This window comes from Patella vulgata, chromosome 4 (assembly GCF_932274485.2).
Source record: "Patella vulgata chromosome 4, xgPatVulg1.2, whole genome shotgun sequence".
NCBI lineage: Eukaryota > Metazoa > Mollusca > Gastropoda > Patellidae > Patella > Patella vulgata.
Window position 1 is genome coordinate 80920483 of NC_065882.2, and position 16824 is coordinate 80937306.

Here is a 16824-nt window from a genome sequence, read left to right on the forward strand (position 1 = left end):
TTGAGAAAGTTCATCCAGATTTTATGGCGTGGTTCACCCTTGTCAGTGATGCAGGACGGAGGGCCTGACAAGAACAGCTGGCTAGTCGTTCGGATGGGATGAAAAACTGAGGTCCCATGTACACATTGACATGCACTCAAAAGATCCCTTGACAGTTGGAATTCGATATAAGAGTAGGCCGTATGCCCGTCTTCATTAGCCCAGTTTAGAGTAGTACGTTAAACCCCATTGTTATAAAACTATACTAGAAAGGTTCGTACATTAATAATAAAACTATGGAGGGTGGTTGGATGGCTGAATGGTTAGCGCATGCGCGCTGTATCATAAGGTCTGTCGTTTTCTCTGGGTCCTCCGGTTTCCTCCCACAGCTAAAGACCCTTACGCAAGCGAATTATTGAAATAAAATTGAACCATGTGTTAGTCCCGAAATGACCTAGTTTGCGTTGAGTGGACGTTAAACCCCATTTCTCTCTTTCTATAAAACTATGGCAGGGAGAAACTCTATACATCAGAAAATTAAAGTTAACGTATATCGGTCACAAACAAATTGGAAGTGTTGACAAATAAAATATTAAAGAAAATTTCTGTTTGGTTTTATTTAGATTGGAGAATATGAGTTCAAGGGCTGTTGAATATCAAGATGGTGAGCAGCAATCGAGTCCACTAGACAACAGGGTACAGCTTGTGGAACAACAGGTTGATATAATTTTATATAACATGCAATCTGATTAAAACACAGTTGTTATATTAACAGCGTTCTGGTTGAAGTGAGGGATTAGCCAATGAAACGGTCTGTTACAGTGAGTTCTTGGCATACGATGTACGGAAATGTGGGTAAACCACTAGAAACATCAACGCTGATTGGTTAATCAAATGTCTGACGTCATAGGAACAAAAGCTGCTCTTATGACCTCTAACGTGACCTTCCACTATAACTGGTCAGATCTTCATTTAGTGTAGGCCATCGAAAGTATAAAAAAAAGAAACAAAATATAGATCTGTATTTTAGTCAGATTGAAACTGAAAGTCCCTTGCATATCATTAATAAAGATTCCATTCACGATTGGAATTCAAAATAAGAGTATGCTATAGCGAGAACATTTATCTCATAGCAAGGCATGTGCCTGTTTTTATTAGCTCAGTTGATGACCAAAAGGAAGACATTAAAGATACATTATGGGAGATTCGGTAACGAGTTGGCAGTTCTCACTGTAATAGTTAAAAACTAGATAATGTAAAGGCGATTTGCTGAAAATTTCAGTCAAATTGATCCACTATGAACCGAGAACTAAGCGATTGAAACTTCCGCCTAGCCTTGATAATCATTACTAAAGTCGGTACGACAAAAATCATAGTCTCGATTATCCATTTAATCATTAAATCGTGAAGGAAAGTTATGAAGTAAATCGGATCATAATCCACTAAAGATCGCAGGCTAGCGATGCCATCGAGAGTTGACTAAGGTCTTTTCATGTTAATAAATCTCTAATTAATAATTTTGATAACATTTCAAGCCTAATGAAAGACCTACAATAGGTAGATTTAGCACTTGCATAATGTATGTTTAAATTTTAATTCATTTATTTTTATTTTCTGTATCAGATGGCGAGCACATACAAAGCTTTAGATTGGATTATGTCATCTTTAGAAGATAATAAACTGGCAGCGGAAAAACCTCGACCTCAATTATGTGATGCTGAAAAATTCCTGGAGAAAGGTGAGTGAGATCTTAATTTAATTTAAATACTAGAGATTTAAGCATGCGTCGACAGAAAGAAGAAATTTAATTCTTCGACTTACAGTAAAACATAGGAGCAATCAAAATACTTATACCGGTAATTTAAAAGCATTGCTATTTGGTGCAAAGTTTAAACTTTTTGTTTCTGGCTTCAATTTGCAACACTTAGCAAGGGGGGTTGGATGGCTGAATGGTTAACACATGCTCATTGCATCATAAGGTCTGTCATTGTGTTAAGTGGAGTGGTTTCGATTCCCCACTTGTGTGTAACAAGGAGTAGGGTTGCATGTTCATCCTTGTGGATTTTCTCTGAGTCCTTCGGTTTCCTCCCACTGCTAAAGACACCTACGTGCAAGCAATTGATTGAAAGACCATTAAACCATGTTACTCATGTTAGTCTCGAAATGACCTATTTTGTGTGTGTCTCCTCTCTTTTCAATTTACAACTAAAACAACATGAATTCTATCGCTGCTTTTTGATATAATTCTCATCTTAGCAACATGTGTACTTGTAATTAATTGTTAAATATACTGTACATTATGCAAGAGCTAAATCTGGCTATTGCAGGTCTTTCTTTAGGCCTGAAATGTTATGTAAATTATTAATTAGACCTTAATTAACCCATCCAGACCATAATCAACTCTCGGTATCATATAATATCTCCGATTATAGTAGATTAGAACGGTTCAGCCGTATTTTGATTTAATCTAAAAATGGTGAAGCAAGGCTAAGCTTCGAACAACCAGTGCAGTGGTTGCAATTAATGCACACATCTTGTCAAACATTCAAAAGCTAATATTCTTCGCTCGTAATGAAGTAAATGAATGAAATTTTCAATAAATTCATTTTACATTATCTATTTTCGAAATATTATAGTAAGAATGGTCAGCTCTTTATCTAAATCTTACATAATGTAATTTTTAAACAAATGTATTTTAAAAGTTATTTGAAGTCTCTGATGGTCATATGAAGGATTTTTGTTATTATCTGCAAAGAATATCAGTCCAAAAGATGTTCAATTCTGCTCAGTTTTTACAAATTTCACAACATTCAGCATCCTAGCTTTGCAGATCTGACTGATATAAACATTGGTTTTCTGATTTTATTTTCTTAAATGTCAAATGTTAAATTTGAGAACTATTGGATTAAAGGGGCATTTTAGGAGATTAGATAAAGAGCTGGCAGTTCTCACTATAATTGTTAAAAATTAGATAATATTAAGATGAAAGTTTCAGTCAAATTGATCCACTCTGAACCGAGAAATTAGCGATTGAAGGCCTCAATCATCATTAATAAAGTCGGTACGATAAAAAACATAGTCTCGATTATCCATAATGTATGTTTAAGCCATGGGAAATATATTGTCTGAAAAATTCAGCCACTTTCATTTCATGACAGTTTTTTTTTTCTTTTTCAGAACTTCGCCGTAAACGTAAAAAAGAATTGAGAAATGCTCAGTTGAGACATTTTTTTACTGATAATTTTAAACTTCATGTTACATGTCGAAACTCTAAATATTGTGACACTGGAATACAGAGAACACAATTAAATGATGATGAAGTCTTATGGGCGGTAAGTTGATTATATATGTTAACTATTGTGATATTGTAAGTTACGTTTAAAGATGGTCATGTTTTGTAGGTGGTAAGTGTTTTGTATACATTGTGATATCGTCAATCTGGTTAAAACACAGATCCTATTTCGTTTCGTTTTAATAGTTCAAAATTTCGTTTTACTTGTCTTTACTACACTTGGATCTGGAAGAGTTGTTATTTAACTCGTGTTCTGAATGATGTCATGGATAAGCCAATGAAACGGTCTGTTACGGCAAGCTATATACGTGTTTTTCACGGAACTGTGGGTAATCCACTAGTAACATCAATGCTGATTGGTTAATCAAATGTCGGACTTCATAGGGTCATACGTCGGTCTTTTGACTCCTGACGTGATTATATATGTTAACTATTATGGTATTGTAAGTTACATTTAAAGATGGTCATGTGTTATGGGTGGTAAGTTGATTATATATGTTAACTATTGTAATATCTTCATTTACATTTAAAGATGGTCATGTGTTATGGGTGGTAAGTTGATTATATATGTTAACTATTGTGATATTGTCATTTACATTTAAAGATGGTCATGTGTTATGGGTGGTAAGTTGATTATATATGTTAACAATTGTAATATCGTCATTTACATTTAAATATGGTCATGTGTTATGGGTGATAAGTTGATTATATAAATGTAAACTATTGTGATATCGTCACAAGATGAATGAAGTGTTGTAGTCCATATAGGTGGTAAATTGATATCGTCCTTTAAACATGGTGATGTTTGATGGGTGGAAATTATATAAGTGGAGTGTATACTTTCTATACGCCCACATGGAAATGTGGTAATATATTTATTAATGTCGTACTTTTCTGTACCGACTGGGCTAATGAAGACGGGCATACGCCATGTATTGTGCTGTGAGTAAAATTTGACCTGGACAATGGTGCTACGGCCTACTCCATATCATCTCCAACTATCAAGGGTTCTTTTATGTGCACACCAGTGTGTACACAGGACTGCTTTTTTTGCCTTATCTGAAGGACTAGTCACTAGACTAGAATGTCCTGGTTTCCTTGGATGAGAAGAATCCTTCAAATTCCTTATCAAGCAATTAGTGGGAAACCGTTTCAATATTTGTTTTTATTATTTTTATAATAAATTATAAATGCAATTTTTTCACTATTATTTAAGATCAAAGTTCCGTTCTACAATCCGCCGAAGTATACACATCCTAAAATATTAACCAACACAAAGCCTTACGCTGATACAGTGGATCTTTTAGAAGTGTAAGTTGTATTTTTATACAGAGTCGCATTTTTTACAGGTTATGAATTTAGGGTGGAGGGTTAGGGGTGGGAGAGGAGACGGCAAATATAAAATTTGAAGCCAGAAAAAAAGACCCGCAACAGGCTTGGTTCTTACATTATACTGGTAATGCTTCTTTAAGAATAACTATATTAATTGCTTTTTCATTTATAAGTGGGGGGGGGGGGAGGGATGGTTAAAGGAGCTAAATCGCTAACATTTGGGACCTAGAAATTGACAAAAGTGGGTCGCAACGCATATAATACTGTAATATGAATGTATATAAACTGATTTACATTCAATGGTTTCCGTTTTTACTCCAATTTCAAATCAGTTATGTTCGGCGAAATAAGCCAGCAGTCTCAAGCGAGTGCAAATTTCTAGCGTCTGGTTATTCGAGTCTACATACGCCGTTTGATTTGGTGCAATGTGTCTAGCCTTAATCCTTGTAAGGATTGTAATAATGTGTCTAGCCTTGTCCCTCGAGTCTCTTGATACAACTGGGGCTGAAGCGCATTATGGTACACGATTCGTGTACCAATGGTAAAATGTTTATTTTGTCTTAAATATTGGATATCAAAAGCCCATCCTTTTCCGGTAAGATCACAACATGAATGTTGATTTAATTTGACAAATAAATCGTGTTTTCAATGTTGAAGATTTTGGATGATATTGATTTAGAGACTTAGCTACTTTAAGTATGCAACTATGCATGTTGTATCATAAGGTCTGTCATTGAATCAAGTAGTGTGGCTTCGAATCCCTTCTTGAAGGTGACAAGGAGTAGGGTCGCCTGTCCAATCTCGTGGTTTTTCTCATGGTCCTCCGGTTTCTTCCCACTGCTAAAGACTTGAACAATATGTTAGTCTGGAAATGATCTACTTTGTGTCAAGTGGAGGTCAAACTCTCTCTCTCTCTCTCTCTCTCTCTCTCTCTCTCTCGATTAACTTTTCACTTATGAAAATGTCCTTATTTGTTTTTCCAGTTCTGTAGAAGAAATTCAGAAGTTCCAGTTCAATGCATATGATGAAAACTTTAAATGTGATAGACGTAGTTTGTGTGGTCACGACTACGAAGTTAAAAATGGTGTGCCGTTAAATCCGCGTGGACGAACAGGTCTGATTGGTCGAGGTGATTTAGGAAGATGGGGACCGAATTACACTATTGATTGTGTTGTTAGTAGGTAGGTCAGACGGCTGGGATCTCGTTAGAGGCCTGGATCAAATTTCAAATCTTATCTTTGGTCTATCAGTCTTAGTGTGATTCAGCTCCTTCGTATCTTGGGGGGTTGGATGGCTGAATGGTTAGCGTGCGCGCGCTGTATCATAAAGTCTGTCATTGAGTCGACTGGCGTGGTTTCGAATCCCCGGTTGTACGTGACAAGGATTAGGGTCGCCTGTCCAACCTCGTGGGTTTTCTCTGGGTCCTCCAGTTTCCTCCCACTGCTAAAGACCCCTATGCACAAGCGAATTATTGAAATAAAATGGAACCATAAGTTAGTCCCGAAATGACCTAGTTTGTGTCGCGTGGACTTTAAACCCCATTTCTCTTTCTCTCTCTCTATACCAGCAACTAAGTTAAAATCATTTGGTGATAAAGTTGATAGTTTGTACGGTCAGCGATAATGGAATGACTTTCTAGCTGGTAAACCACATTTCATTTCTTATATATAATGTCTGTTAATTTATTTTATAATTATTTTTCTTTTTTTTTTAAAGATGGAAGAAAGATGAAGATGGACATGTGGATGAGGAAGATGGTCGGCCATTGTTAGAATTCATTGCCATCAGACGTTCCGATAGTTCCAAACAGTGGGCTATACCCGGAGTAAGTTCTTTTGACTTCATACCTTTTATACGGGGGGTTGGATTGCTGAATGGTTAGCATGTGCGTGTTGAATCATAAGGGCTGTCATTGAGTCAAGTGGCGTAGTTTTGATTCCCCGTTTGTCGTGCCTATTTGACCATGATTAGGGTTGCTTGGATGTGGATTCGTGAAAACTGTTTCAACACAGGCTTACTTGACACAATTTTTATTTGAGCTCATTTGTAAGTTCAGAAGGGGGTTGGCTGGCCAAATGGTTAGCGCGTGCACATTGAATCATAAAGTCTGTCATTGAGTCAACTGGCATGGTTTTGATTCCCCAGTTGTACGTGACAAGTAGTAGGGTCGCCTGTCCAGCCTCGTGGTTGTTCTGCGGGTCCTCCGGTTTCCTCCTACTGCTAAAGACCCCTATGCACAAGCGAATTATTGTAATAACAGAAGCATATGTTAGTCCTGAAATGACCTAGTTTGTGTCGAGTGGACGTTAAACCCCATAGCTCTCTGTCGTGTTAGTTTAGAATAACAAGAATTGACACCAATTTCAGTTTTGTTGGTCCTAATAACTGATGTAATGTCAGCAAGATTACTTCACTACTCATGGTATTGAGAGTATAAAATTCAAATCTGTTCAATTCAATTTAAATTATCTATCGGCAAAGTGTATGTTTTTTTGGGATGTTCTATAAAAAAAAATATGAGATTAAATTGACATACAAATTTTACTGTTTCGTTAAATTTGATTTTAGGATTTTCTGAGAGAGGTAAAATTGATGTTTAAATATTGCATGTATTTTTTTAGATTATATGTAGTCGGAACACACGATAACACTTACAGTTTTTGTTAACCATTAACCTTTGTTGTTTAAATTTTCTAATCAGTTTCATTGTTGTTTAAATCCTGGGCCTTGTTTGGAAGTAAGGCCCTGGCTTACTAACCAAGGAGTGTCGGGTTCAATCCATGTTTTGGCCGAGAAAGTGCATCAAGATTTTTGTCATGGAGCTTAGGTTCAAGATCTGTCAACTCTAACCTAGGGGTTGGCTATCTTCAATAGAAGGCTTAATCTCGCTTTAACTACGTACATCTTATCAAGGCCTTCACAATACTCGGCCTATTTCGGCACTAATTTCGATTGGGTACAAGCCAAGCTTGTGAGCCTATAAGATTCCTTGATTGTTGCGAAAACCAAGTCTCGCGCTTTCAAGCTAAAATTTCTACCAAGGATAATCAAGTTGCAAAATTCAAGGTTCGTTCAATGTCAAGGTTTCCGTGGAGATCACAATGACACAACCTCTGGGAATTGTGAAGTAATCTAGCAACGTCAAGATGTTGTCAAACTCGCAGTCGTTGCTTCAGTAACATGGGGGTTGGCGGGCGCGGTGGGTCCCACTTGTCAGTGGTTACGAAGAGGATGGGTCTGGTGGCGTCCAGTCATTCAGATGGGCCGATAAATCGTTTCACATATAAATTGATGTACACATTTTTAGTTGGAATTGAACAAAGACTAAGCAGGAACATCGCTGTCAGGGCAAACTTTCGCATCATAGCACACCGTTGTTGTATATTAACTGGGAGCCATGGTGGTTCAGAGGGTAAGATATTGGATCGCTAGTCTGGAGATCGCATGTTCGATCCCTGCAGGGTGGGTGGATGGCTGAATGGTTAGCACGTGTGCGCTGTACCATAAAGTCTGTCATTGAGTCAACTGGTGTGGTTTTGATTCCCCGGTTGTACGTGACAAGAAGTAGGGTCGCCTGTCCAACCTCGTTGGTTTTCTCCGGGTCCTCCGATTTCCTCCCACTGCTAAAGAACCCTATGTGCAAGCGAATTATTGAAATAAAATTAAACCATATGTTAGTCCCGAAATGACCTAGTTTGTGTTGAGTGGACGTTAAACCCCATTTCTCTCTCTCTCGATCCCTGCATTGGCGGAGAAAGTTCATTGGGATTTTCTGTCACGGTTTCCCCTTGTCAATTACGCAGGCCAGAGTGCATGGAAAGGGACGATTGATAGTCGTTTGGATGGGACGAAATATTGAAATCCTGTGTACACTTTGACATGCACGTAAAGATCCCTTGGCAGTTGGAATTCGACGGTAGTGTAGGTGTCCGGATAAAATGTCCTTCATAGCATGCTGTGTGACGTTAAACCCCATTTCATTTTGGTATATTAAAAGAGGTATTGGGTAAGATTAGATAAAGAGCTGACAGTTCTCACTATAATAGTTAAAAAAAAGAATGATGAAAACAAAATATGCTGAAAATTTCTATCAAATTGCTTCTCTCTGAACCGAGATATTAGCCATTGAAATTTAGGCTAGTCTTGGTCGTCCTTACTGACGTGGTTATGATAACAAAGTCTCGATTATCCATTTTTACGTTAAACTATCCTTCACAAAATGTATTAAAATCTGGAAAATATTGCAAGAATCCATTGGCATCAAGAGTTGATTATTTTCTGGATAAGTTATTTAATGTCTAATTAGTAATTTAGAAAACATTTCAGGCCTAAAGAAAGACCTGCAATAGGCAGATTTAGCTCTTGCATACTGTATGTTTAATAAATGTCTTAGTTAATAAGATACATAACATTTCAGGCCTAAAGAAAGACCTGCAATAGGCATAATTTAGTTCTTACATAATGCATGTTAAACCTATATATACATGTTGACCTATATACATATTGACCTGTATACATGTTGACCTATATATATCTGTTGTATATTAACCTATAACCTTGTAAACATTTAGCAGGTGGTTGGATGGCCAAATGGTTAATGCACGTGCGTTATATCATAAGGCTTGTCATTTAGTCAACTGGCATGGTTTTGATTCCCCGGTTGTACGTTACAAGGAGTAGGGTCGTCTGTCCAACCTCGTGGGTTTTCTCCAGGTCCTCCGGTTTCCTCCCACTGCTAAAGACCCCTACGCACAAGCGAATTATTGAAATAAAATTGAACCATATGTTAGTCTCGAAATGACCTAGTTTGTGTTGAGTGGGCTCTTGTTTAAATGTGAGAATACAGATGATTGTGATGTTAAAGGAGCTAAACCATCTGGATTTACGTTAAAACAAAATGTTGAAATTGGACCCTTTGAAATTTTATTTCTATTAGTGATAACATTAAATGATTAGAAATAATTTTTTAAAACATTAAAAACATTTTGAATCATTTATTCTAGTTTAATTTTTGGCCTTCAAACGGGTTGATGCTGGACATGCATACTGTGTCGAGGGTGGAACACAAAAAAACCCATCTATATCGCAATCATGGCTGTAAAATGTTCAAGACAGATTGTCCTCACACAAAACAAATCATATAGAATCTAATGGTATCCTCCTCTCTCTCGGAGCCACGGTGGCTAGGTGGTTAAGACGCTGGCTCGCTAGCCTGGAGGTCGGGTGTTCGATCCCTGCATTGGCCGAGAAAGTTCATCTGGATTTTCCGACGTGGTTTCCCCTTGTCAGTGGTGCAGAACAGAGGGTCTGACAAGGACAGCTGTCTAGTCCTTCGGATGAGACGAAAAACCGAGGTCCCGTGTATACATTAGAATGCACGTAAAAGATCCATTGGCAGTTGGAATTCGATATAAGAGTAGGCGATAGTGCCGCTGCCCGGGCAAAATTTCCCTCATAGCACACTGTATGGCGTATGCCCGTCTTCATTAGCCCAGTATAGGAGCAGAACAGTAGGACGTTAAACCCCATTTCATTTCATTTCCTCCTCTCTCTCTCTCTCTCTCTCTCTCTCATTCTCTCTCTCTCTCTCTCTCTCATTCTCTCTCTCACTTTTTCTTATTAAGTCGTTCTGATGGGATAAAAAAAAACAGAGGTCATGTGTACACATTGGTGTGCACGTAAAAGATCCCTTGGAAGTTGTAATTCAATATAAGTATAAGAGTAGGCGATAGTGCTGCTGCCCAGGCAAAATTTCTCTCAGAGCACACTGTATTGCGTATGCCCGTCTTCATTAGCCCAATCAGAGCAGAACAGTAGAACTTTAAACCTTCATTTCATTTTGTTTCCAGTGAAGTCAACAATTTTATTTTCGACCCATTTTAACCACTTTAAGGAATCATATGGATGTGGGCCGGTCCTTTTTTTTCGTTTGACGTACCTATAATAATGATCTCATTGATAATTTTTTTCTCCCAGGGGTTTGCAAGTCCACAAATCAACATGTATGATTCTCTAATAAAAGTTTTTGCCGATGAAGCGCTGGGATATTCGATGAAGTCGGTTGAAGAAAAGAAAGTAATTGAAGAACTTTTACACAGATTAGCAACCAAAGGACAAGTGGTACGTTTAATGACTTAATTTGTTTGTTGTGTGTCTTAATACAATCTGATTAAAACACAGATCCTATTTCGTTTCGTTTTTTTATAGTTCAAAATTTCGTTTTATTTGTCTTGACTACACTAGGATCTGGAAGAGTTGTTATATAACCTGCGTTCTGGATGATGTGAGGGAATAACCAATGAAACCATCTGCTATGTCGACTAAACCACTAAAAACATCTCTGCTGATTGATCAAAAGCTATTTGTACGACCTCTGACCAACCTTTTACTACAAACGGTCAGATCTTCGAAAGTATAAAAAAAAAATGAAACGAAATATAGATCAGTATTTTAATCAGATAAAAGGGGTCTTAATAGAAGGGAGTGGTGGAGTGGTTGAAACGGTCTAATGTGTACACTTTAGATCATAAGGTCTGTCATTGAGTGGGGGATCACAGTGGGTAAGACGCTGGCTCGCTAGCCTGGAGGTTGGGTGTTCGATCCCTGCATTGGCCGAGAAAGTTCATCCAGATTTTCCGCCGTAGTTCCCCCATGTCAGTGATGCAGGACGGAGGGCCTGACAAGGACAGCTGTCTTGTTGTTCGGATGGGACGAAAAACTGAGGTCCCGTGTGCACATTGGCGTGCACGTTAAAGATCCCTTGACAATTGGAATTCGATATAAGAGTAGGCCATAGTGCAGCTATTCGGGCAAAATTTCTCTCATAGCACACTGTATGGCGTATGCCCGTCTTCATTAACCCAGGGGGGGTTGGATGGCCGAATGGTTAGCACGTGCGTGCTGTATCATAAAGCCTGTCATTGAGTCAACTGGCGTGGTTTCGAATCCCCGGTTGTACGTGACAAGGAGTAGGGTCGCCTGTACAACCTCGTGGGTTTTCTCCGGGTCCTCCGGTTTCCTCCCACTGCTAAAGACCCCTACGCGCAAGCGAATTATTGAAATAAAATTAAACCATATGTTAGTCCCGAAATGACCTAGTTTGTGTCGAGTGGACGTTAAACCCCATTCTCTCTCTCTCTCTCATTAGCCCAGCTCGGAGCAAAACAGTAGGACGTTAAACCCCATTTCATTTCATTGGTTTTCTGCTGGTCCTCTAGTTTCCTCTCAATGCTGAAGACCCCTACTCACAAGACAATTATTGAAGTAAGATTGAACCATGCATATGTTAGTCCCAAAAGCATGAGCCGAGGCACTGTTATACCCCGGTTGTAGGGACAAGGGGTAGTGTCGCCTGCCCAACCTCGTGGGCTTTCTGTGGGTCCTCTGGTATCATCCCCCTGCTAAAGTCCCTAAGCACAAGCAAATTATCGAAATAGAATTGAATCATATGTTAGTCCCGAAATGACCTGGTATGTGTCGAGTGGACGTTAAACCCCATTTCTCTCTCTCTTTCTCTCTCTGTGTCTCTATATAATTTGTTTATTTCCAGTTATTTGAGGGTTATGCTGATGACAGACGTAATACTGATAATGCCTGGACAGAATCTCGTTTAATTAATTTCCATGACGATGATGGATCTATTGTCGATAATCTTAAAATTATGGTAAGATAACTCTCACTTAACTAAAACTGTGTCTAGCAAGGTTTAAAGTCAGCCGTTACTCAGGTTAAAGTTTCTCTAAACTACTTGGAATTGGAGCCTCAAGATCTAGGTCTTCGACCAACGTGTATAATAACTTTCTTACATGCACTATAGCACACTGATCAGCAGTGAATATTTGCAAGGCTGCTACAATCACTGATAGGGATGACATCAGTTCTGCAAATTAAATTCTAGAACATTTTTTTAAAGCATTAGAAAAATAAATAAAGGTGCTTGAAGTATATGTACATACTGACATGCATGTAAAAGATCCCTTGGCAGTTGGAATTCGATACAAGAGTAGGTCATAGTGCCGCTGTCCGGTCAAAATTTCTCTCATAACGCACAGCATGGCGTATGCCCGTCTTCATTAACCCAGTCGAAGTAGGACGTTAAACCCCATTTCATTTCCTCTGGTCGTAGGGAAAGAGGATTGGGAGGGGCTTGTAGTTAGATAGTCCTTGACATCAAGACTGTGTCACTCCAACTGGCATAGTCCCTGTCATCAAGATTTTGGACAGTAAGGTTGGTGTTGGTTGGTGTGATGCCTTGGCAACAGCTAACAAAATGAAAGCATTAAATGTCAGGGGTGGTTGGGGGGATGGATGGCCAAATGGGTAGCGTCATCTGGTGTGGTTTTGATTGCCCAGTTGTACATGACAAGGAGTAGCATCGCCTGTCCAACCTCATGGATTTTCTCTGGGTCTTCCGGTTTCTTCCCACTGCTAAAGACCCCTATGCACAAGCGAATTATTAAAATAAAATTGAACCATATGTTAGTCCCAAAATGACCTAGTTTGTGTCTAGTGGATGTTAAAATCTCTCTCATAGCACACTACATGGGGTATGCCTGTCTTCATTAGACCAGTTGGTGTTGTAGAAATTTAGGACCATGTTAAACCCCATTTTATTTGATTTCAACAAGAGAATAATTTATATTTTACAGGCAGGTGATAAATCGGTTGATATGGCAGCGTGGATTATACCCAAATCATCAATACCATTCTGGGGCAACCACAGAGAATTTCTAAGTTTAATTGCTGAAAAATATAAGGCTTTCTTCTAGATGAGTAAACCGCCATACTGGATAAAATACAACCATCAGTGCCATGTAGGAGAATTGAATTTCTCTCAACTAAACCAAAATGTCAGATTATCTTTAAAGAAAATTTGTGCCAATACCACAAAGGCCTTCACCTTGATTAGCATATATAGTGTCTTGATTATCCAGTAAAATGACTGTAGTAACCCATCTTTACCAAGTGCTTGAAAACTAGCAGTGGGTTCCACCTGGAAGACCAAGATGTAACTAGTGGACAACAGATGAACACCTGAAACACATCTAAGATTTAACGTCAACTCCATCAATTCCGTCCCTTTGTATATTTTGTTATTGTTGTAATTATTTATATAAAATTCATTCAAATTCATGTAATAAATGTTTTAGTACAACAGGTGTTGTGCATGAGGTAAGAAATTTACCTGTATTTACCTGTATGTACATGTACTTGTATCTACCTGTATCTACTTGCATTAACCTGTATTTACTTGTATTTACGTGTATCTGCTTGTATTGACCTGTATCTACCTGTATTTTACCCGTATTCTTCTTAGAATACCAGATGAAATTTGTTCATTGTAATGTTTGCTCTACTTTTATTTTTACTTTCATTTATGACATAATGATATTTATATGATGCTCATCTACATCTGATATTACGTAAAACTCTTGAAGTGTTACCATATTTAAAGTTTAACATATAGAATGTAATCTATATAGGGTTACTATATATTCCTATAAATGTTTTTCTGGCGTGGTTTCCCCTTGTCAGTGGTGCAGGATGGAGGGTCTGACAAGAACAGCTATCTAGTTGTTCGGATGAGACGGAAAACCGAGGTTCTGTGTATGCATTGGCGTGCACGTAAAAAATCCCTTGGCAGTAGGAATTCGATATACGAATAGGTCATTGCTCCGCTGCTCAGGCAAAATTTCCCTCATAGCACACTGTATGGTGTATGCCCTTCAGAGCAAAACAGTAGGACATTTCATTTCCTATAAATGTATTAAACGAAGCCATTTAACCAAGAAAATAGACTAAAGCTATCTGATTGGCTGGAAATATATCATACTTGAATTTTAACCAATCATGAAGAGATGATACTAGTCTTGTTTAACCAACCACATCAAACTGTAAGCAAAGCTGAAAATCTGGTTATAATCAAAAACTTGTAGGGTGATCATGAACTACCATGCTTTCTGGAATGTCTCGTTTATTTGTCGAGATTTGAGTTGAGACAAAAATGGTATGATGAAAATCAGATCAGGGATATGTTCACTGATGGCAACGTACTGATTTGGTCATTTTGGTAGATTGTACGTGACAAGCAGTAGGGTCGCCTGTCCAGCCTCATGGGTTTTCTCCAGGTCCTCCGGTTTCCTCCCACTGCTAAAGACCCCTATGCGCAAGCGAATTATTGAAATAAAATTGAACCATGTGTTAGTCCCGAAATTACATTGGGTCTCAGACAATACTTACCTAAAATTTGATGCGGGAGGATGGTTTTTATTTCGTGTTTTTATTTTGTCAAAGTTCATAAGCATCACATTTCAAGGTTCAAGGGACTATATTTATGTCATGATTATCCAGTATGATTTATGATTGTCCAGTAACATTTATCATGGATGTGTATTTCTGGATTTATTCAAAGTTTTTACTGATTTAATTCCTGTAACCAGGGTAAAACATTAGTGTGTGCGGTGTGGTATTTTTAAAATAAAAATAAGTCATATGCAGCCCTTTTTAAGTGGTAAAGGAATTATCTGAAAATGAAAATATTTAATAAATGGGGAGGGTTGGATGGCCGATTGGTTAGGGCGTCATTGAGTCAACTGGCATGGTTTTGATTCCACGGTTGTATGTGCCAACACTTCCTGCCCCCCTCGTTGCTCAGAGCTAGTTACGACCCTGATATAGGGTTTTAATCTGTTGTGCTCATAAATTAATTCCCCATGTTTTATATATGTAGGGTTTTAATCTACATTCTAATGTCTATATTGCTCATGAATTAATTCCCCATGTTTTTATATTTGTAAGATTTTAATCTACATGCTTATGTCTATCTTGCTCCTAATATAGAGGGTTTGGATGACCAAATGGTTAGCATGTGCACGCTGTATCATAAAGCCTGTCATTGAGTGAACTAACGTGGTTTTGATTATCCGGTTGTACATGACAAGGAGTAGGGTCGCCTGTCCAATCTCGTTGGTTGTCCTCGGGTCCTCTGGTTTCCTCCCACTGCTAAAGACTCCTACGCGCAAGTGAATTATTGAAATTATAAAAAAAATAAATAAACCATATGTTAGTCTCAAAAGGACCTAGTTTGTGTTGAGTGGACGTTAAACCCCAGCTCTCTCTCTCATAATATAATTTTCATTATTTTAAACTCCGGGTGATAAATGTCTCAAACTAATATTAGGTCATCTGATGACCGTATCAATATATCTAATAAAAGTATAATTGTTCCAGGTATATGTAAACAAAATGAAATAAAATATATAAGGGGTTTTACATCCTCCTGCTCTGACTGGGCTAATGAGAGAGAGAGAGAAATGGGGTTTAACGTCCACTCGACACAAACTAGGTCATTTCGGGACTAACATATGGTTAAATTTTATTTACATAATTCGCTTGCGAGTAGGGGTCTTTAGCAGTGGGAGGAAACCGGAGGACCCGGAGAAAACCCAAGAGGTTGGACAGGCGACCCTACTCCTTGCCACGTACAACCGGGGATTCGAAACCACGCCAGTCGACTCAATGACAGACTTTATGATACAGCACGCGCACGCTAACCATTCAGCCATCCAATCCCCTGACTGGGCTAATGAAGACGGACAAGAACCATTGACAGTTGGAATTCAATAATTCGGAAATTATTGCCACTGTCTGGGCAAAATTGCCCTCATAGCACACTGTATGGCATGTGCCCGTCTTCATTGGTCCCGATGTTAAAGAAAAGTAGGACCTATTTTTATACGCCCACATTTTCATGTGGACGTATTATGCCGTCGCCCCTGTCCGTCCGGTCACAATTCTTATCCGATTTCGACGAAACTTGAAATATAGGTTTATCCCCAAAAGATCTCGGCTGCTTTCGATATTGGCATGTACCGGATCGAAACTTCATGGATTATGGCCCCTGTTTGTACGAAAAATCACGTTTTTAGCTTGTGGACCCTTAGGAGGTCACAATTTTTATCCGATTTTGTTGAAACTTGAAATGTAAGTTTATAACCCAAAGATCTCAGTTCCTTTCGATATTTGCGCATATCGGACAGTAACTTCCTGAATTATGGCCCCTGATTGTAAGAAAAATCACGTTGTAAGAAAAATCACGTTTTTAGCTTGTGGACCCTATAGAAGTCATAATTTTTATCCGATTTAAAAAAACGTATTATTATGTCACCGTTACACCCTAAGGATGACTGACTTCAAATTTTGTGAAAATTGGCCCAAAATTG

At 38.4% G+C, this 16824-nt stretch overlaps 1 protein-coding gene across 1 annotated transcript; it reads left to right on the forward strand.

Annotated features, from left to right (window-relative positions):
• Positions 1-238: 238 nt before the first annotated feature.
• On the forward strand, positions 239-13757 carry LOC126817113 (ADP-ribose pyrophosphatase, mitochondrial). Its single transcript, XM_050543928.2, has 11 exons — positions 239-252; positions 603-696; positions 1603-1717; positions 3157-3311; positions 4488-4582; positions 5587-5784; positions 6320-6428; positions 7172-7186; positions 10580-10723; positions 12153-12266; positions 13252-13757. The coding sequence occupies exons 2-11, from the start codon at positions 613-615 to the stop codon at positions 13369-13371; spliced, it is 1149 nt and encodes a 382-aa protein (XP_050399885.1). The 5' UTR covers positions 239-252; positions 603-612; the 3' UTR covers positions 13372-13757.
• The last annotated feature ends 3067 nt before the right edge of the window (positions 13758-16824 follow it).